The sequence below is a fragment of the Aquarana catesbeiana genome, linkage group LG05 (assembly GCF_042186555.1).
Source record: "Aquarana catesbeiana isolate 2022-GZ linkage group LG05, ASM4218655v1, whole genome shotgun sequence".
Classification (NCBI taxonomy): Eukaryota; Metazoa; Chordata; class Amphibia; order Anura; family Ranidae; genus Aquarana; species Aquarana catesbeiana.
In genome coordinates, this window is record NC_133328.1 from 84641507 (window position 1) to 84662982 (window position 21476).

At 41.2% G+C, this 21476-nt stretch overlaps 1 protein-coding gene across 1 annotated transcript in view; it reads left to right on the forward strand.

Moving 5' to 3' along the window:
* Positions 1–21476, forward strand: part of PTPRN2 (protein tyrosine phosphatase receptor type N2) — a 1455485-nt gene that overhangs the window by 169899 nt on the left and 1264110 nt on the right. The window contains exon 2 of the mRNA XM_073629933.1: positions 16187–16237. Within this exon, the coding sequence (XP_073486034.1) occupies positions 16187–16237 (51 nt within the window). The remainder of the gene's footprint in view (positions 1–16186; positions 16238–21476) is intronic.

Consider the following 21476-nt stretch of genomic DNA (forward strand, 5'->3'; position numbering starts at 1 on the left):
AGTAAAACTTGGTTATTTCAAAATATCAAAGAATATATAAGCATTTAAAATGTTTCCTTTGGTGACATGCACCCCCCTTATTTTCATAAGGCAACCCGGTAAAAAAAAATTATCTGACCTTAAGCTGGTGCGTTTTTGTTTTTTATGATATTCAAATGTGTCCAAGTAATGAAAAGAGTGGATCATCTCCATATTTACCATGCCTCTGCCCTTTCTCATATGACAAAACTGTTTAAATGTTAGATGCCTAGTTCTGCATATCAAAGGAAACAATCTATTCACTAGAGAGCCCCGTCTGAATGATTTACATGCTCAAGTGTATTATTTAGAAAAATCCTTTTTTTTTTTTAAGAATATAATTTTCCTAGCTTTTAGTTTAAGGAAAAATGTATATATAATATTAAGAGAATATTATCTGTTTAGTTTGTTTTTTTTAAGATTTTTATTATCTAGTGTTTAATTGTACTATATTTAACAGAATGGTATTTTTGATGTCTAAAACCTGGAAGAAAGTAAAAAATATAATGTTCCTTGCGAAGGTTAGAAAGTGAAATAAAAGCATCTACTGGTTTACTATTGAGAACAAATATGATTTTATTTTCCCCCGGGTTTAACCACTTTAATACAGGTCACTTATACCCCCTTCCTGCCCAGACAAATTTTCAGCTTTCAGCGCTCTCACACTTTGAATGACAATTACTCAGTAATTTTACATAATTTTTTTTTCAAATAGAGCTTTCTTTTCGGCCGTATTTAATCACCACTGGGTTTTTTATATTTTTTTAAGTAAATATATATAGTAAAGTATAAGTAAAATAAGAGCAAAAATATTGAAAATAAAACCCTTTTTTTTTTAAGTTTCTATTATAAAATTTTGCAAATAAGTAATTTTTGTTCATAAATTTGGGCCAAAATTTTTACTGCTACATATCTTTGGTAAAAAATAACCCAAATTAGTGTACAGTATATTATTTGGTCTGTGTGAAAGTTATAGAGTCTACAAGCTATGGTGCAAATCATTAAAAATCAATCACACCTGAAAACACCTGGTGTACTGACGGCCTAATTTCTAATTTCTTGAGGGCCTGAAATTTCAGGACAGTACAAATACCCCCCAAATGACCCCTTTTTGGAAAGTACACAGTCCACAGTATTTAGCAAGAGGCATTGTGAGTTTTTTGTAATTAATTTTGTAATTTGTAATGTTAAGTTGTAATTTTTTCCCACAATTCTTTGGAAAATGAAGAAATTATAACTTTTTTTTTTTTTTTAACACAAAATTGTCATAATAACAAGTTATTTCTCACACACAGCTTAGCCCAAATGATGTAAAGTGTGGGGAAAGATGAAGTTCTTACAAGATTGTTCAGATAAATAGAAGTAGGATAGAAATTATTGAAATTCAATGTGGAAATTAATATAATGATTTTACATTTTGACCATAGATATGCTTTAAGGTATGCGTGCGTCGTGACTCCATTCTGTCTGTTATAATGGCATCGCTAGCAGCTTAGCCTGTGGCAGATTTAGGTGTTGCAGGCTCAGCTGGTATTCAACTGCTTTAAAATATGAAACTTTTTATAATCTAACCTTCTTATTGCGGTCCTATTCAAAATGACATTATGCTTCTGTTGGGAGGCCAGGCTTCATCCCTCCAAACTACCCTAAAACCCTCAGATTTAATTTAAAAAAAAAGTAATTCCTACTTTCTTTTCCTGCTTCCTTTAGCATCCTGCATTTCCTAAGACTACAGGCACAGTTTAAAGCCCAACTTACAGTTTTTAATGTACAGTTTTTAAAAAAAAATAAAATAAAGAACGTGTTTTAAAAATTTAATTTTTTCCCATTTGTCAGCCTATATTAGAGCATATGTTGCAGACCTTTGTTCACGTCAGATGGCTTTTGCATTCCTATCCACATCTATGTGATTACAAAACCTGCTTGAGTCTAAGTTCACATCTATGTGGCTGCGCTTGATGCGTTTTTCAGGCACGTTTTTCAGTGCATTTTGCGTTATTAAACCAGCGTCTTTTATGCGTTTTTGCATGCAGTTTTAATGCATTTTGCATTTTATGTTTTTTTCTCTTTAACCGCACTGTAAAACACACTGTATATAGCTGGTTGCTGAGGAGGGAGCCGGGAAGCCAGTTGCGGCGTCCCTAACAACCCATGAGTCATCAGCTGTCAGCAAGGGGCCCCTGGGTGATGTCATCGGATGGCCACGCCCCATTGCTTTATAAGAGTCGGCAGAGAGCAGAGAGCAGGCGCCAACAAAACAGATGAAGACATCAACAGGTCAAGAGCGGCTTTTTTTATTTTTTTAGCGGGAAAACGGCAGCGAGGAAGAAGAAAGCAGGAAGAGATATCTCGAGGAGAAGACGGCGAGAAGAAGACAGCAGGAAGAGACAGCTCGAGGAGGAGATGGTGGGAAAAGGCAGCCCGAGGAGGAGACGGTGGGAAGAGACAGCCCGAGGAGGAGACGGTGGGAAGAGACAGCCCGAGGAGGAGACGGTGGAAAGGAGAAGACGGCGGGTAGAGACGGCTAGAGAAGACAGAGCTATTAATAAAGAAATTGTGTTTTTATTACATTTCACTGCTTTTTTGGTGAATGGGTAGGAGTACGATGTACTTGATACCCATTCACATAGGGGGGGCCGGGATCTGGGGGCCCCCTTCTTAAAAGGGGGCTTCCAGATACCGCTAAGCCCCCTGCCCGCAGACCCCAACAACCACCGGCTAGGGTTGTTGGGAAGAGGCCCTTGTCCTCATCAACATGGGGGCAAGGGGCTTTGAGGTGGGGGGCGCAGAGCCCCCTTGCCCCAAAGCACCCACCCCCCATGTTGAGGGCATGCTGCCTGGTATGGTTCAGGAGGGGGGGTGCTCGCTCGTCCCTATCCTGACCTGCCGGGTAGCATGTTCGGATGAGGGTCTGGTATGGATTTTGGGGGGGACCCCATGCATTTTTTTTTTTTTTTTTTAATCTTTTATTTAGTGGTATGCGACATACAATGAAATGATAACTTCACAGAATATGTTGTTCAAACAAAATAGCTTACATATGAACACCAGGTAGTGGTATCTGAACAAAATATAAGTAAACTCAAGATATTATAACAGAGACAACTCTATACGTATAAAAGATACCGAGATACCCAGGAGGTATAAGACTAGGGCTTCTCCTCGACAGGGCAATTAATCACTAATAATACTCTAGGGATTAGCCCTGGTATCCATGGAGGATTTGGGTATCCTCACCTAGGGGAAGGGTACTGTGGTGTGACCAGCTGGGGTTGAAACATACCAATTTTTTTATTTAAAGGGGAGGAAGTGAATAAAGAAGAAAAGAGACTGGGGGAGAGGGACTGAGTAAAGGAAAAGAGGGGGGAAGGAGGGGATGTGATGGTGAAGTGAAGGGGGTAGAAGTAGAAGTCCACCCAGAGAGCAAGGACCGCCCTAAGCTCTCCAGGCCATCTGAAGGCCATGGTTTGGAACAAGAGCCTCTGGCATACACCTTGGCCCAACTATGTCGCGTTGAGGTATTCCTCTGAGAAGCGGAACTGGGTCCAATAAAACCACCTGGTCTTATGTTCCTCGGATTTATCCCGGATCGTTGTGGTCAGGTCTTCCATTCGCTCAATGTCATTAACCCTTGCGAACCAACGGGCCTCCGTGGGGGGCAGATTGTTGCTTCCATTGACTTGGGATGCAAGCTGCCTTGTTTTTTAAATTTTGGCGTGGGGGTCCCCTCCGAATTCATGCTAGACCTGAAGGACCTGGTATGGACCGGGGGGACCCCACACCATTTTTTTTTGCAAATTTTTTTGCCGGCAAATTTTACATTTTATTTTACATTCAGCTTTCAGTTCACATGCGGCTGTGGTTGATGCGTTTTTCAGGCACGTTTTTCAGTGCATTTTGCGTTTTTAAACCAGCCTTTTTTTATGCTTTTTTTGCATGCAGTTTTCATGCATTTTGCGTTTTATGTTTATTTTCTCTTTAACCGCACTGTAAAACACATTGTATATAGCTGGTTGCTAAGGAGGGGGCCGGGAAGCCAGGTGCCATGTCCTTAACAACCGATGAGTCATCAGCTGTCAGCGGGGTTTTAAAATTTGCCGACAAAAAAATTTGTGAAAAAAATGGCGTGGGGTCCCCCGTTCCATACCAGGCCCTTCAGGTCTAGCATGGATTTGGAGGGGACCCCCATGCCCAAATTTAAAAAAAATGGCGTGGGATCCCCCCCAAAATCCATACCAGACCCTCATCCGAGCATTCCACCCGGCAGGACAGGAAAGGGAGGGGACGAGCATGCTCCCCCCCCCTCCTGAACCATACCAGGCAGCATGCCCTCAACATGGGGGGTGGGTTCTTTGGGGCAAGGGGGCTCTGCACCCCCCACACCAAAGCACCTTGCCCCCATGTTGATGAGGACAAGGGCCTCTTTCCAACGACCCTAGCTGGTGGTTGACAGGGTCTGTGGGCGGGAGGCTTATCGGAATCTGGAAGCCATCTTTTAAGAGGGGGGCCCCCAGATCCCGGCCCCCCTATGTGAATGGGTATCGGGTACATTGTACTCCTACTCATTCACCAAAAAAGCAGTGAAATGTAATAAAAACACAATTCCTTTATTAATAGCTCTATCTTCTCTAGCCGTCTCTACCTGCTCTCTGCCGACTCTTATATAGCAATGGGGCGTGGCCATCCGATGACATCACCCAGGGGCCCCTTGCCCCTTGCTGACAGCTGATGACTGCTTAGCAACTAGCTATATGCAGTGGTAAAATAACAGCAAAACGCAAAACCCATCAAAAATGCACCGCTTGCGTATCTGGTGCAGCTCCTTTGAAGTCTATTAGCCGCAAATCGCGGGAAAAAAGTCCCTGACCCTTTCCAAAAATGCACCGGCCACAAAACGCATTGACGTGAACTAGTACCATAGGAAACTATGTTAAATGGACTGTAATGTGTATATGCAAACTGCAAAACGCACTAAAAAATGCATAGGTGTGAACGTAGGGTGAAACAGATTAAATGTAGATCAGATGCACCTGTCAGGTACTGAATGATCTCAAAACTGATGCCACTGACACCAGCCCAATGCCTGTTGACACAGGCTGTTACAGAACCTGAACAGAAAATGTAATAAAACAATGTACCAAATGAAAGCCTGTTAAGTATTTTAAAAAGGCAAAATTATTTAGAATAGTCACATTATTTTTAAGGGTCTATTTATAAAAAGCTGCATAACCAATCATCCAGCGAATCTGCATGTACTTCCATTCCATGAAAAATGAATGTTCTGGCTATTTCTCATCTGATTGAATGCTCTTTTATTGTGATTTCTCACTAAAGGGCGTTTATCAAATAAGTGTAACCTGTAACGTTCTCTAGAGTTGCTACATTGAATCTTTTGTTGCAAAGATGTATGTATTTCCTGTGCCCCTCAGCTCAATCTAGTGGCAATAATAAAAAATTAGCTTACATAACATTTGTTTTTGTACAGAACCAAATGTATATGGGGTTTCCTTGGACAAATGACTATGCAGTTGTTTTGCAAAAAGGCCCCGTAGGTTATGGTCAAATTAACAGATGGAAGCAAATACTGATAAATTTGGTCATGGCATCTAGACCTTAGGTCTTGAAGGGATTTAGGTGTATCTAAAGCCAAAACTTGTTTGTTTTAGTTTTAGATAAAGTGGTAAGGAGTTAGAACCCATATTATCCCACTGGTATTGCTTTCTTAAAGTATTGATGTTGATGGAAATGATCTGGTTCCTTGGCAGGCAACTTCTACACCCCAGAGGATCTCCACAGCCTCCCTGGCCTGTTGTATAATGCCAGACCAGCTGCTGACAAGTCTTGTGCTGGAACAAATAACATTAAAGATCCAGTTCACTTCTAGTTTATTTACATTCAATCAAGCCCTGATGAAGAGAGAGCTCTTGGACCCCCAAAACGCATTGGTTATTTTTTGGATTGTCCCCTTGACTTTTATCCAAATCAAGGTTGTATCTGGATCTCTTAGCAGTGGTGTGGTGATTCAGTTTCAATTTTTGTTCTGTTTGCCCTGGTCACCATTGTCATTAGAAAGATTTACAGGTACTGATGGTTTTACATAGTTACATTGGTCCAGTTATTACCAAAAAAACTATGCATATACCAAACCTGTGGGATTTCTCTTAAAGCTGGAAATCATTGGTCCCATGCCAAGGGGCTGCCCTGATGCATTGTGAGCGCAGGAGGAGGTTGCCCACTGGGCACGGGCCCTATTCTGAGATTGCTTTGCTTTCTCTCAGTGAATGCAACCCATGAGAGCGTGTCACCTCGTTCACTCCACCAGTGACACTTCTGTGTTTACAATGCAGCAGGGCAGCAGCTCAGAACTGGACCTGAAAGCCAGTAAAGATCTACTACAGTGATTTCCAACTTCTAGAGCAGGGGTCTCCAAACTTTTTAAACAAAGGGCAAGTTTACTGTCCTTCAATCTTTAAGGAGAGTCGGACTGTGGTCAGTGGGAGTAGAAAATGTCTCAATATCAGTTCCCTGTCATTGGTTTTAATGGGAGTAATAGCGCCCCATTGTTGATATCAATGAGACGAATAGTGCCCCATTGATGGTGTCAGTAGGGGGAATGGTGCTCTATCATTGGTGTTAGTTGGTGGAATAGTGCCCCAAGGACCAGATAATGGGAAGCAAAGGGCCACATCTGGCCCCCGGACTGCAGTTTGGAGACCACTGTTCTAGAGGGATCCCACGGGTATGGTATAGTTACATTAGTCATTGAATCAATGTAACTATGTAAAAATATCCATACATGGAGATCTTCTTTAAATAAATCTCTGACTAGATATGAAGTATGGCCCTGCCACTTGTTTATGAAAGTGACACTATCATGCCCTTAGAATCAGGCGTAATGCTACTTGTGGACTCTGGACACCACTGTTGCTGAACCCTCCTTTAATAAAATAACCCATTAAAATACCCTTGATAACCTCAGCTCATCCAACCCCCAGTTTGAGGCCACGCTATAACCTAAAATGTTATCCTTCAATTAAAGCATTTTATCAATGCCATTTGCTATAAAATCAGCTATTGAACTTGTTTATACCTGTATGAATAGATGTCACATTGAGTTCTAAATGAAATGTATATTTTTTAGTGTAGCTGCACTTTAGCTTTGTGCATTTGCATACAGCAATGAAAGGAAAAAAATCTGCTAGGTCCAATGCTTGTTATAGATTTAGAAAAGAAAATCTCCTGAATATGGCAACGGTACTGAAAATTGCAGTAATTGCCGCTCTCGCTTTATAACCTTCAAAATAATTTATCGAGCTTGTGTTTTTCATGAACTGTAAAATGATAGAGGATTTGTTAAAGGTTCCCAGGGTCCTGTCTTGTTTCCATAGCAGCAGTCAGCCTTTAAATTCTTCATTGCTAAATATTCTTTTTGTCTACCTTATCTGTCACATGATGTTATACTCAACGATTTGGCTTCACATTCACAACAAGACCACACTCATCATCTCCAGCCTCTGTGTTTGGAAACATACTGCGCTTATGTTCCACATTCTAAATTGATATTATGCTTCATCTTGGCATCTGAGTCCCTGTAACTATATCTTATAAACATTTGTGAAAAGTAAAAAAGCTAGGTTTAAGCTAGATCCAAATAATATACTTATATGTGATTATAATTTAGTAATTATTTTATAATGGTCACGTCCAGGCAGGAGTTTTGGCAGTTGTTATTAGATGACCTTATGATAGGTGAGTAGGTAAAATGCTTCTTTACCTAGTCAAGTAATATTCTTGACTAGGGTATTAATGAGGACTTTCTCTCTCATACTGCTTGACCACCACTCCACTATTCATCAATACCTAAGTAACTCACACAAGACCTAGATTGGAGTTTAATGGCCAAAGCAGCCCTTTATTAACAAACTACAGGTGATACTCGAAAAATTAGAATATTGTGCAAAAGTTAATTTATTTCACTAATGCAACTTAAAAGGTGAAACTAATATATGAGATAGACTCATTACACACAAAGCAAGATAGTTCAAGCTGTGACTTGTCATAATTGTGATGATTATGGCTTACAGCTCATGAAAACCCCAAATCCACAATCTCAGAAAATTAGAATATTACATGCAATCAATAAAACAAGGATTGTACATACCTCTGAAAAGTATAAGCATGCATATGTACTCAGTACTTGGTTTGGGCCCCTTTTGCAACAATTACTGCCTCAATGCGGCGTGGCATGGAAGCTATCAGCCTGTGGCACTGCTGAGGTGTTATGGAAGACCAGGATGCTTCAATAATGGCCTTCAGCTCTTCTGCATTGTTCGGTCTCAGGTCTCTCATCTTTCTCTTGGCAATGCCCCTTAGATTCTCTATGGGGTTCAGGTCAGGCGAGTTTGCTGGCCAATCAAGCACAGTAACCCCACAGTCACTGAACCAGGTTTTGGTGCTTTTGACAGTGTGGGCAGGTGCCAAGTCCTGCTGGAAAATTAAGTCAGCATCCCCATAGAGCTCATCTGCGGAAGGAAGCATGAAGTGCTCCAAAATCTCCTGGTAGACAGCTGCGGGCTGGTCTTAATAAAGCACAGTGGACCAACACCAGAAGATGACATGGCTCCCCAAATCAACACAGACTGTGGAAACTTCACACTGGACTTCAAGCATCTTGCAGTGTGTGCCTCTCCATTCCTCCTCCATACTCTGTTTCCTTGGTTTCCAAATAGATGCAAAATTTGCTCTCATCAGAAAAGAGGACTTTGGACCACTGAGCAACAGACCAGGTCTGTTTTTCTTTAGCCCAGGTAAGACGCTTCTGAGGTTTGTTGTTCAGAAGTGGCTTGACAAGAGGAATACCACATTTAAAGCCCATGTCCAGGATCCGTCTGTGTGTGGTGGCTCTTGATGCACTGACTCCAGCCTCAGTCCACTCCTTGTGAATGTCCCCAACACTTTTGAATGGCCTTTTTCCTGACAATCCTCTCCAGGCTGCAGTCATCCCTGCTGCTTGTGCACCTTTTTCTTCCACACTTTTCCCTTCCACATAACTTTCTATTAATGTGCTTTGATACAGCACTTTGGGAACATCCAACTTCTTTTGCAATTACCTTTTGAGGCTTTCCCTCCTTATGGAGGGTGTCAATGATGGTTTTCTGCACAACTGTCAGGTCAGCAGTCTTTCCCATGATTGTAATTCCTACTGAACCAGACTGAGAGACCATTTAAAGGCTCAGGAACCCTTTGCAGGTGTTATGGCTTAATTAGCTGATTAGACTGGGACACTTTGAGCCTTGAATATTGCACCTTTTCACAATATTCTAATTTTCTGAGATTATGGATTTGGGGTTTTCACGAGCTGTAAGCCATAATCATCACAATTATGACAAATCGCGGCTTGAACTATCTTGCTTTGCATGTAATGAGTCTATCTTATATATTAGTTTCACCTTTTAAGTTGCATTAGTGAAATAAATGAACTTTTGCATGATATTCTAATTTTTTGAGTATCACCTGTATATGATTAACAGAATAACATTTAATATAAAATGAATGGAGCCCCAAGGTCCTTGTAGGTATTTCTACTTAATTTATATGTAAATGTAGGCCTCCAACTGTACAATACCGACTTGGAGACAATTGCACCAGTAATCGCAGATAATACCACGTAAAACTATATTGATTACAACATAAAGGGGGTTATTTATGAAAGGCAAATCCACTTTGCACTGCAAGTGCACTTGGAAGTGCAGTCGCTCTAAATCTGAGGGGAAGATCTGAAATGAGTGGAAGTGCTGCTGATTTTATCATCCAATCATGTGCAAGCTAAAATTCTGTTTTTTATTTTGCTTGCATGTCCCCCTTGGATCTACAGTAACTTTATGCAGCGTACACACGAGTGGACTTTTTGACCGGACTGGTCCGATGGACCGAGTGTTGTGTGTGGGCTCCAGCGGACTTTTCCAGTCGAAAATCTGACAGACTTTAGATTTGAAACATGCTTCAAATCTTTCCAACGGACTCGAGTCGGGTCGAAAAATCCGCTCGTCTGTATGCTAGTCCGACAGACGAAAACCCACGCTAGGGCAGCTATTGGCTACTGGCTATCAACTTCCTTATTTTAGTCCGGTCGTATACAATCACGTACAAATTCGTCGGACTTTGGTGTGATCGTGTGTAGGCAAGTCCGTTCGTTCAAATGTCCGTCGGAAGACCGTCAAAAGTCCGTCGGAAAGTTCGTTGGACCGGTCCGGTCGAAAAGTCCGCCCGTGTGTACGCGGCCTTGCTTTCAAGTGCACTTTCAGTGCAAAGTGGATTTTCCTTTAGTAAAACCCCCCCATAGTGTATCTAAACCCTAAAACAAAAATGTAATATATTGTAGCTTACCAATCTTTAAATGTGGTGACTGCATTTTTTTTATTATTTCAATTGTTTGCCCTTTTTTTCCACCTGGTAATCCGGCAAATGACATAGTTCATGTTTTTTCTCCATTGTATCAATGGAAGGAGCCATGGTTATCACACAGACTGGACTTCACATATATCTGCTTTTGTTCTTCTGCATTGCATGGAGGATTAGTGTGACTAGTAGTTTACAAAAGAATGAAAAGGATGTGTAAGGATGCTGCATTTCTGGAAAGATTACATTTTTGTTTTTAGGTATACATTAATGCTTTTAGATATACATCAAAGTGTATGTCAAGCCAAAACCCTTTGTTCTTAGTTTTTGATAGAGTGGTAAAGAATTTCTGGTATTGATGTTCTATACATAGTTACATTGGTCTAGCTTGGACCAATGTAACTATGTATATACCATACCTGAACAATGCTCTTGAAAGCTGGAAATCACTGAAGTAGGCACCACTACTCCAATGATCTCCACTTGCTTCTGGGTCCTGTGCCTGAGTGGCTGCTCTCCTATATTCTGAGCACAAGAGATCAGCCACTCTGCAATAAAACAATACTTTGCAGTTCGTGAATGAATGAAACATGTTCTTTGATTGGACGAGGTGGGGAGGTGACATCAGCTACATGTACCAAAGGGTGGGGATGCTGGTGACATCCTGACCTAATATGACTATATAACTATATCTGGACATGGTCATCCTTACTCTCTAAATGAGCGTCAGATAGCAGGAAAAAATGGCTGAATATACATTTTATTCTAACACGCAGAGGAAAAGGTATTTTATGATTCCTTACAGTCTCATCATTATGATTGGTTAGTACACAAAACCAGGGATTGAAGTTCTATGGGCAAACCTTCAGAAGGCAGTCCCATTCCTGGAAATCAGCAACATTTTGGCCGTATTGCTACAAATGCGACCATAATGTCGACAAACACATTTTTTCTATTAATTTGAGAATGGTAATTGTGTAGTAATATCACATGAAATTATTCATAGAAGTTACCGACTGTTCTGTATCTGCATATGCAGTTTACCGTGATACTAAAGTCTCATGTTTTTTTTTTTTTCATTTAAAAATAACAAACATGTTATACTTACCTGCTCTGTGCAGTGTATTTTCACAGAGCAGCCCAGATCCTCCTCTTCTCTGGTCCCCTGCCTGCGCTCGTGCCCCCACTGCAAACAGCTTGCTATGCTGGCACCCGAGCTGAGTCGCTACTTTGTGTGTCCATTCAGACACGGAGCCATGGTTTGGCCTGCCCCCGTCTCCTCATTGGCTCACTGACTTTGATTGAAAGCAGCTGGAGCCAATGGCGCCATGATGCTGTCTCAGCCAATGAGGAGGGAGAGGCCCGGACAGCCGAGACTCTCGTGCAATATCGCTGGATCGAGATGGGGCTCAGGTAAGTATTAGCGGGGCTGCTGCACAAAGAAGGTTTTTTATCTTAATGCATAGATTGCATCAAGATAAAAAAATAAACTTCTGCCTTTAGAACACTTTAATTAAAGCCTGTACATGTTATATTTATTGTATAGCACTAAAGATGACATAGCGCCCTTGTTTCGTGCTTCAGTTTCCTTGCCAAGAAATTTCGCACTGAGACTCCTGTAAAACAATTTAAAAAAAAATACCAAGCTGTTGTTTAATTAGATTGATTTCGATTTGTCATTCTTGTAGTCAGTGAAAATTTGAAGTAAAAAAAACCTGAAAAATTAAAGCTACTCTTTCCCTTTTTTTTTTTACATTTACAGAAACCACTTCCAAACATGAGCTCTTTATAAACCACCAAAGCATAATCAGCAAACTAAAACTGTGCTGAAGTCTGCCCTCTCAGGTCTAGTTATTTCCCCATTAGGTGCTACCATCTTGCCATGGATACAACAAAGAAGGTAAAGCCAGGCTGTAAACCACCACTTGCACATTAAATGCACCTCTAGCCCTTCTGTGAGATGAGGGCTTAGTAGTTGAATCTTGTAGATCAAATTTGCCTATCAATAAAAGCGCTGTTTGCCTAGGTTGCATGGTTTGTGGAAAGGAGTTTACATTGAAACAGCTGATAGAGCAGATTTGCATAGTACCACTCTTTTTTGCATGCCTGGGTAATTAAAAAAAAAAAACACTAATTATGTTTTCATCTCCTCTTTAAATAGCTAAAGTACAAGTGCCTATACATAAAATTAAAAGTTTTTGGTGTCCTGTTAAATAATGCAGGTGGTTGGACAAAACTCAATAATGTTGATTAACACCAGGTAGGTCTATTTATAAAGCTGTTGCTGAGTGATTTCTCAGCACATTATAAATCCATTACACACCCACCCTTAGCAAATTTTCTTGTGCATCAGACTCATTATGATAATTAAGGATGTGGTTGCTGGGCTGTGTTCTCTTGCATGATCAAATTGGAATGTGGATGAAATCCCAGCAGGTTTTAATGTCGTGATAAAATATGCCAGGTTGTGTCAAATGCTGCTTCATGCAAATTCCGAACTTTCTGTTTAATGCACCCTTCTAAACCTTGTGTCAACTGTAGAGCCTTTATATACTTCTGATACATAAATTTGTAGCTTCAATATACCTCTAATTTATTGCTAAACTCTAGACAGATCCTTAAGCCCCTTAAGCACCAGTTCACACTATGCGTTACGGGGAACCGCATGGGATTTTGAACAGGAATCGCACCGCATTCCTGTTCAAATCACATGCAAATCTTCAGCAGTGCGATTTAAGCCACTGTTCTGTATGGCTCAAATCTCACCAAGTTAGCACCAAAAATATGCAGTACCCTTTTTTTTTGGTCACACCAAAATTGGATCACATGGATGTTTACACCCATGCGATCCAAATTCTGTAAATCGCACTGCGTTTTGCAAACTGGTTTCTGGGTGTCATTTACTTAACATACACACCCGCATCAATTCGCATGAACAGGGTGCGATTTGCATGCAGTGCAGAATCTGCACAGAACTCGCTGCAAATTCAGCACTGCAGGAGTGTGAAACGGGGCTGAAACATGCTTTTTGTGTTGTTTTATTTTTTACTTATGCGGGTCCAGTGCTCACCCCTAAAGGGGCAGATGGTACTAAATTAGGTGTCACTTACATGTTCAGAGGCTACCAGCCCAGGTACCAGTTCCAGAGCACACAGACAAAAGCCTCGTACACACAGTACAATTGTTGACCAACCGAGCGTCTGATTTTTGTCAAAAGGGCGTGTGCCAGGATCTTGTCTTGCATACTAACGGTACACAATTGTTGTGCCACAAACACGAACGTAGTGATGTACTATGAGGAATTTCAGCTCTTGAGCGCCACCCTTTGGGCCCCTTCTGCTAATTTCGTGTTTGGTGACCATTGATTCCGAGCATGAGTGTTTGTACTTTCGACTTTTGTGTGACGGATTTGTATACTGACCATACGAAAATCTGACATCAAACCATTGTCCGACGAAAATTTACTAGCCTGTCATCCAACATTTTGTTGGTGGAAAATTGGACAACAATTGTCAAAAGGAGCGTACTAACGGTAAGATTTTAGAACAACAGTCTGTCAACAGACAATCCCCTGCCAACAATCGTACCGTGTGTACGAGGCTAAACACAGGCTCTGTCTAGGGGTATCTTTTTGTAGTTTTATTGCAGTACTTGAACTAGGGTTGCCACCTCTTCCCTTTAGGTATATGTATTCTGCTACATATTTCTGGTAAAAAAAATCCCAATAGGCGTATATTGATTGGTTTGTGCAAAAGTTATGGCGTCTAAAATATGTGGGATATTTTTGTTTATTTTTATTTTTTAACTAGTAATGGCGGCAAACAGTGACTTATAGCGAGACTGTGATATTTTAGCGGACATTCTGACACTAATTGACACTTTTAAAACTTTTTGGGGACCAGTGGCAGTATGCACTGTCACTATATCAATGACACTGGCTGGAAAGGGGTTAACATCAGGGGTGATCAAAGCGTGGGAAGTACTTTTACTAGGGAAATACATTAATCCTAGTCCTGCTTTGCAGGGACACAAGATCCATGCCTTCCCTGCTGTCAGAACGGCGATCTGTCTTGTTTATATAGGCAGACCACTGTTCTGCCACTGTGCTGGATGATTGTCAGGTGCCGGTGGACATTGAGTCCGCGGTACTCGCTGCTGGGCTCCCACTGTGTGTGATCACACATGCCCGCTCCCTACCCGGAAAAGCCGGATCATGTATATATATGTGATCAGGTGCACAGTTGCCTCCCTGTAGCAGTAAAACTACTATGGGATGGACGGCAAGTGGTTAGCAAACATCACATCCATGTGTCCTTCAGACCCAACAATACACTGAGACAGAAGCTTGTACATCCAAAAGACACAACACCTAAACACAAACAGGTAACTTGGTATATGCACAGGAGGACATTCTACAGGCCAAGACACAGCAGTTTTCCTATACCTTAAGAAAAATGAACATTCTTTTGAGAACAGTGAGGTGCACATTTTGGACAAAGATGAGAAATGATTCGCAAGAGACATGAAAGAGGCCATCCACCTCAAACTGAAACAATCATCATTAAAAAAGCCTGGGGGACTTCAACACCATCTGTCTTCTACATATAATTCAGTTTGGTGTTTTGACAACAATTCATAACTTCAGTCTTGTAACTCAAAGGATTAACACCTATGTAGACTTGCTGACATCCAAGGATGAGATGGATAACTATACCAGGGTGGTTTCTCAACTTTTACACTTCAAACTATGTTCTTGAACAATAACATCTGCCATTCCATCTGTGCTACCTGTGCTGCAGTATTTTGCTGACACTATGACAGCACAAGTTCAGTTCCGTGTGACTAACCACTATTGGCTGAATCTTTTGGCAGGTAAAATTACATTTAGCAGATCTCATAAATACAAACACACTTCCAGTTTGCCCTATCTTCCTCCCCTGCGGCCCAGTGGTGGTGGCCCCCCTCTCACTTCTGGGTGCAAAAGGGTACTATTGTTGCTGTGCACAGAATTATGTCATATGGTATCCTTTGAGTGGGTGCAACACGTGAGTGCCATACAACTACGATCACAAATTCTATGGCCGTGTAGATTTTGTGTCTTAAGTATCATGTTTATATGTATCAGATTTTCTTCACACGATAGATCCTCAGTATGTAGTACATGATGATGAAACTCATAATGGAGAGCATTGAAGAAACTTATTATACAATGAGTGATCAGTTTTAATTTGAAGTTTCAATCCGTAACCAAAAACTAGCAGTGATCATCTACAGTGTTATGTGTACTCTTAATTGTGAACACCAAATGTGTGTGCAAATAATACCTAGGCGATCCAAGCAGAAGTTCTCCGCTCCCCCTACTTCCCTGCAGTCTTTTGGGACACATCACAGGTCCCAGAAGACTGCAGGACCGTTTACAAAGTGCAGAGCGGTTTGCACATGCTCGGTAGTCAGCCAGCTGTGAAGCTGCAAGCAGCACAGCCGGCTGCCCACAGCTAAGATGCTGGTGCTGGGAACCCGAAGGCTAGTAAAGGTAAATGTCCTTTTATTAAAAGTCAGCAGCTACAGGATTTGTTTTATTTTTTTCCAGAGTGGAGAACCACTTTAAGACCCCTCTTCAAAAACTCAAATCCCTGTCTTTCTTCATAAGGGTTCCTTGCAGTCTTTCCCCTCATTCACATCTCAACACCTTACTGTTTTGAAAAAAAAAAATAAAAACACCTTTTAGTTTTTAGATGTTCCTTTAAAATGTTTTCTTTTTTTCCTTTAGGTTGCTTGTTTGAAGATGACCTCTGCAAACCATTTGAGATATGTTTGAATGGTAAGTCCAAGTAAATGGTATGAATAGAATATGTATTTCTATATAAGAGAACAGGTTTCTCCTAAAGCTATTCCATCTCTCTCGACTTCCCTTCCCCTGTTTTTTTCAGAACATTCACTATTATGCTGCACGTTCCTAATGGGGAGTCTTTGCCAGAGTTGGTGTGGTTTATTCAGCCTTGAACAAAATGGGGTGGGTTTTGGTTAAGAGTTTTAAATGATCCAGTGTAGATTTTTTTTTATTTGGGAAGTATGGTTTTCTGTTGGAAAATTCAAGCTGAATGAGATTAAAAACAAACACTTGTTTAATGTATCTCTAAAATTATTGGAAGACAAAAGTTTTGTCACATTCCCTATAGTTAGATGAAAAATAAGTAATGTTGGCATACAGTACCTTACCAATACATAATTTAAAAATGGTGAGTGTTTCCAATACGAATTAGTGGGTTTCACCTAGTTACTTATATATCTTTGTTGTTTAATTCTAGGGTTTGTAGCAGTGGCGGCTGGTGTTCAATGTTCTTGGCTGGTTAGCCTGCCAGCAAACCAAACAACTACCTCCCATCCCACCGCCCCCGACGCTTGCTCGATCGCCGCCTCCCTCTCCCCATCACCCATCTCCCACCAGGCCCCCCGCTAGCCCTTCACTTACCCCATCCAGGTCGCGGCTCCCCCCCCCCCCCCCCCGCGTCTCCTCCTGAGTCCCGGCAATCACTTCTCCTCCCGGCCAGATCAGGACTTAGGACCCGCGACCAATCGGGTCTTAGAACTTACGGCCAATTGGGTCTCAGGACCCGCTTTCTGATTGGAATACATTAGCGAATAGTTGATTAGGGTCCGGAAGCATGGATTAGGGGGGTGGTGCCCATGAGCGGCCGCCACTGGTTTGTAGAGAGAGAGAGATACCCAGAATAATGAGTGCAAACCCATCAGTGTGGCCTTAGTCAAAAAGATCTGAAACGCCTGATGATTGTAAGATCTTGCAGATAGGTTCAACCTCTTGAACCCACTCTATACTGATATTCAATTTTTATGTGGACTAGATAGTTAAGTGATTGCGGAACCTGTTTGCCTTCTTCTGTGCTCACTGCTAGCCCATTATTTTTCTAGACAGCCTCACTTGCCACTAGTGAAGCTTAGAGTGTAAAGGTAAGAACTGATACCAAAGGAAGGTGGTTGAATTAGAGCACTCCAGTTTTTGGGAAGCTCAGATCACTGTATAGGAATGTAATCAATATGTACAGACCTATTGAAGGGCCAGTTCTTAACAGTTACTGCCAATTTTATAGTTGTATAATAGCTGCAGGTTAGCTTCAAGGGATAGTCTGCTTAAAACATAGAAAAACATTTATTTATTCATTTATTTTTCCTTTTGGGTGATTGCTGTCAAATTTACTAAATCTCAAGGTGGAGGATCCATTACATTCTGTGCAATATAAAAGTAACCCTATTCATTTACTGTTAGATAAATGACTTCTTTTCACAATTACTCTTGTAATATGTTTGTTTAAAATGCCATCTGTAATCCATTATGTTTTGTTGGCATCTACCGAAGCCAGAACACTAATGCTGCCGCTCCTGTCCCATTTATAATATATTCTCTTGGAACAGATGAGAACAAATGTATAATTTTTGCAAAATAAGCACCCAGTGACAAAATATATTGCCCAATACCTTTTTTTTTCTAGGAAGGCTTTAAAATGCTTAGCAGAACAATGTGTTGTTACAGAACTACATCCAATTAAATGACCAGTGCACCGATCAGGTTTAATGAGAACAGAACTTCTCTCATTTTATCCTTATATTATTACTTGTACATTTCTTACGGCATTAATATTTTTTTGGATGCAAGATTTGCTTCATGCAGAACCTAATTTGTATTCTGCATGTTTCATTTATCAAAGTATTACAACTGTCAGCAATTTCTAAACTGTATTATTGGATTACTTTGGTGTATTACAAGTTTTATTCGGATTTATTGCAGTGATACGTTCTGTAAGTGCTTTGTTTTTAATATTTGCCTGTTAAGTATGAAGCATGGTCTAAGGTTATAAAGTGCGGTGCCAGCGGGTAAAAAGTGCATTGTCATAAGTGTTGCTATTAAAGCCCAATTAAACTTTCAGTTTAAATTAGCAAAATACGTTCCAGGTGCATCAAACAAAAGGTATGCAAAAGTGTTACAGTTTATTTTCCTTAAAGAGGAAGTAAACCCTGAGGGCTTTACTTCCTCTTTACTCCCCTGCAAAGTAAAAGCATAATGGGCTAGTATGCATCGCATACTAGCCTATTATGTTGCACTTACCTGCAAACGAAGCCCGTGATGTCCCTGCTGGTGGCTGCATCCATCTTCATCCCTCTTCCTCCTGGGGCCGTGGACTCCGGCTCTGTGACTGGCCGGAGTCACGTGACATCACTCCCACGCATGCAAGCGGGAGCCGACAGTCACGGCACGGGCCCTATAGAAAAGACACGACCATGCCCTTTCTTTAGTGTGCATGTGCCAATGACGTCGGTGCAAGTGTATATGGTAAATATCTCCTAAACCGTGCAGGTTTAGGAGATATTTCCAGTACCTACAGGTAAGCCTTAATATAGGCTTACCTGTAGGTAAAAGTGGTGTGTAAGGGTTTACAACCACTTTAAAGGTCAGCCACAGCTGTGGGAGAAAAGCCTGTCCCTTGCCAGCATGCTGCAAAGTGGGACTCTTGCTGTCTTTGTGGTAGCAGTGATCTGTTTGCAAATGTTCAACACACCCCCCCCTGCTAAGTAAGAGCCAAAGCTTTCTAAACTGCAGGGAGCATTAGCTAAAATTTAGAGTCAGTAGGGGATGTGTCAGATCTGTGCGATTAGACTGCTGTTTCTATACAGAGAGCACATGTCTGATGGTAACAGCCTGGCCAAATTTATCCCGTCCTCCTCACCAGGCCTAATCGTTTCTCCAGAACCAGCAGTATCCCTCAAACCCTATCCAACCAATTTGTATCCAATCAGGCAGGCCATTGCAGTACATACAGGTGCATTTCAAAAAATTTTAATATCATCAAAAAGTTAATTTATTTCAGTAACTCAATTCAAAAAGTGAAACTCATATATTTATATAGATGATTTACATGCAGAGTCGAATATTTCAAGCATGTCTTTCTTTTAATTTTGATGATTATGGCTTACAGCTAATGAAAACCCAAAATTCAGTATCTCAGAAAATGTGAATATTGCATAAGACCAATAAAAAGAGGATTTTTAATATAGAAATGTTGACTTACTGAAAACTATGTCCATGTACAGTATAGTATGCACTCAATACTTGGTCAGGTCTCCTTTTGCATGAATTACTGCGGCGTGGCATGGAGGCCATCAGCCTGTGGCACTGCTGAGGTGTTAAGGAAGCCTAGGTTTGATGGTGGCCTTCAGCCCATCTGCATTGTTGGGTATGGTGTCTCTCATCTTCCTCTTGACCAGTGACGGCCAGTCCACAAGGAACACAGGGGCACTGATCACCCAGTCCGCGGCACAGCCCCCAGTTTGCACCATCTGTGTGGCCGTGCACTGTGCAGGGCGCCAGACCAATAGGTTTCTACCAGGTCCATCACCCCCTTACTTATGTGCACATGCTGACTCCCCAATTAACCAGTTTTATATTGTCCTTGGGACGCAGTGCTCTGTGCCTTGAGCCCTCCCACCCTGCAATGCCAGCAAATCGGCTTTCAGCCATTTAGAACCCAGAACACACGTCCAATGGGTATTCAGAGAGACGAAAAACAGATTAGAGATGACAGCAGCCCGGAGCCCTGGAGATCATCTACCACACGGCCGAGCTGGTTAGGACCAACAGCTTGAACTTCCTCTGCTCAGTGCTACCCTCCCACTGGCACTGCAACAAGACCCTGCCAGTGGATTTCAAGGTGGGTACCCTCTGCCGTAGGGTGAGTGTGGACCTAGAGGGGGCGACCCGCGCCCCCCCAAAATCCTCCAGCACCAGCCTCTACTGCTCTAGACAATACCCCACAGATTCTCTATGGGGTTTAGGTCAGGCGAGTTTGCTGGCCAATCAAGCACAGTGATACCATGATCATTAATTGAAGAATTCCCAAATAAAAGTGTACCTAATAACAGGGTGACACTGTAGGTATAGCTATAGTAGTGTGCCAACATCCCAATATTGGATAGATAAACTACAACAGCTAAGAGAATGGACTTTTAAGGCACACAGGTGTTTGAACTATAAAAAGTAAAAATGATTTTATTAAAATATAATCTACAAAAATAGGAACAAATACTGTAGGTAACACATTTCACAAAAGAGGTTGTAAAAATTCAAAATTTCCTGCCCTATATGCAACTAAGAAACCATTTGTTATAAAAAGTGACTGTAATAACATTCAATGATAAATGAGGAACGAATTCCCAGACTGATGTTACGGTTTATTGAATGTAGGGTGACGAATTGTGGGTCAAGTTGCAGGTCCAGGTAGGTATTTTCTTAATAGCTCAACATGTTGCGCATCTGAAAAACGCTTCTTCAGGAGCTAAGAAAAATTCTGTTGAATGTATATAAAATACAACAATAAGTATGTATAAAATGTAATATAGATACAAAATATATTTTAAGATAGAATATAAAAACATTAAATGAGATATAAAATATGCTCTAGCCCAATACCAGCCGTAGTCCACTCCTTATGAATCTCCCCCAAATCCTTGAATAGCCTTTGCAATCCTCTCAAGGCTGCGGTTATTCCTTGTTGCTTGCGCCCCTTTTTCTACCACACTTTTTCCTTATACTCAACTTTCCATTAATATGCTTGGATACAGCACTCTGCGAACAGCCATCTTCTTTAGCGATACCCTTTTGTGACTTACCATCCTTGTGGAGGGTGTCAGTTACTGTTTTCTGTAGTTGATCCCATGAGTGTGTAACCTACTGAACCAGACTTGAGACCACTTAAAGGCTCAGAAAACCTTTACAGGTGTTTTGAGTTAATTAGCTGATTAGTGTGACACCATGAGGTTGATTTACTAAGGGCAAAATTACTGTTCACTTTGCAAAGTGCAGTTGCCCCAGAGCTTAGTAAATAAGATAAGGCTTCACTTTGCAAAGGATACCCAATCACGTGCAAGGATAATAAAAAAACAGCATTTTTGCTTGCACATGATTGGATGATGGAAGTCAGCTGAGTTTTTGCTCATTTAATAAGCTCTGGAGCAACTGAACTAGCAGAGTGCAACTGCACTTTGCAAAG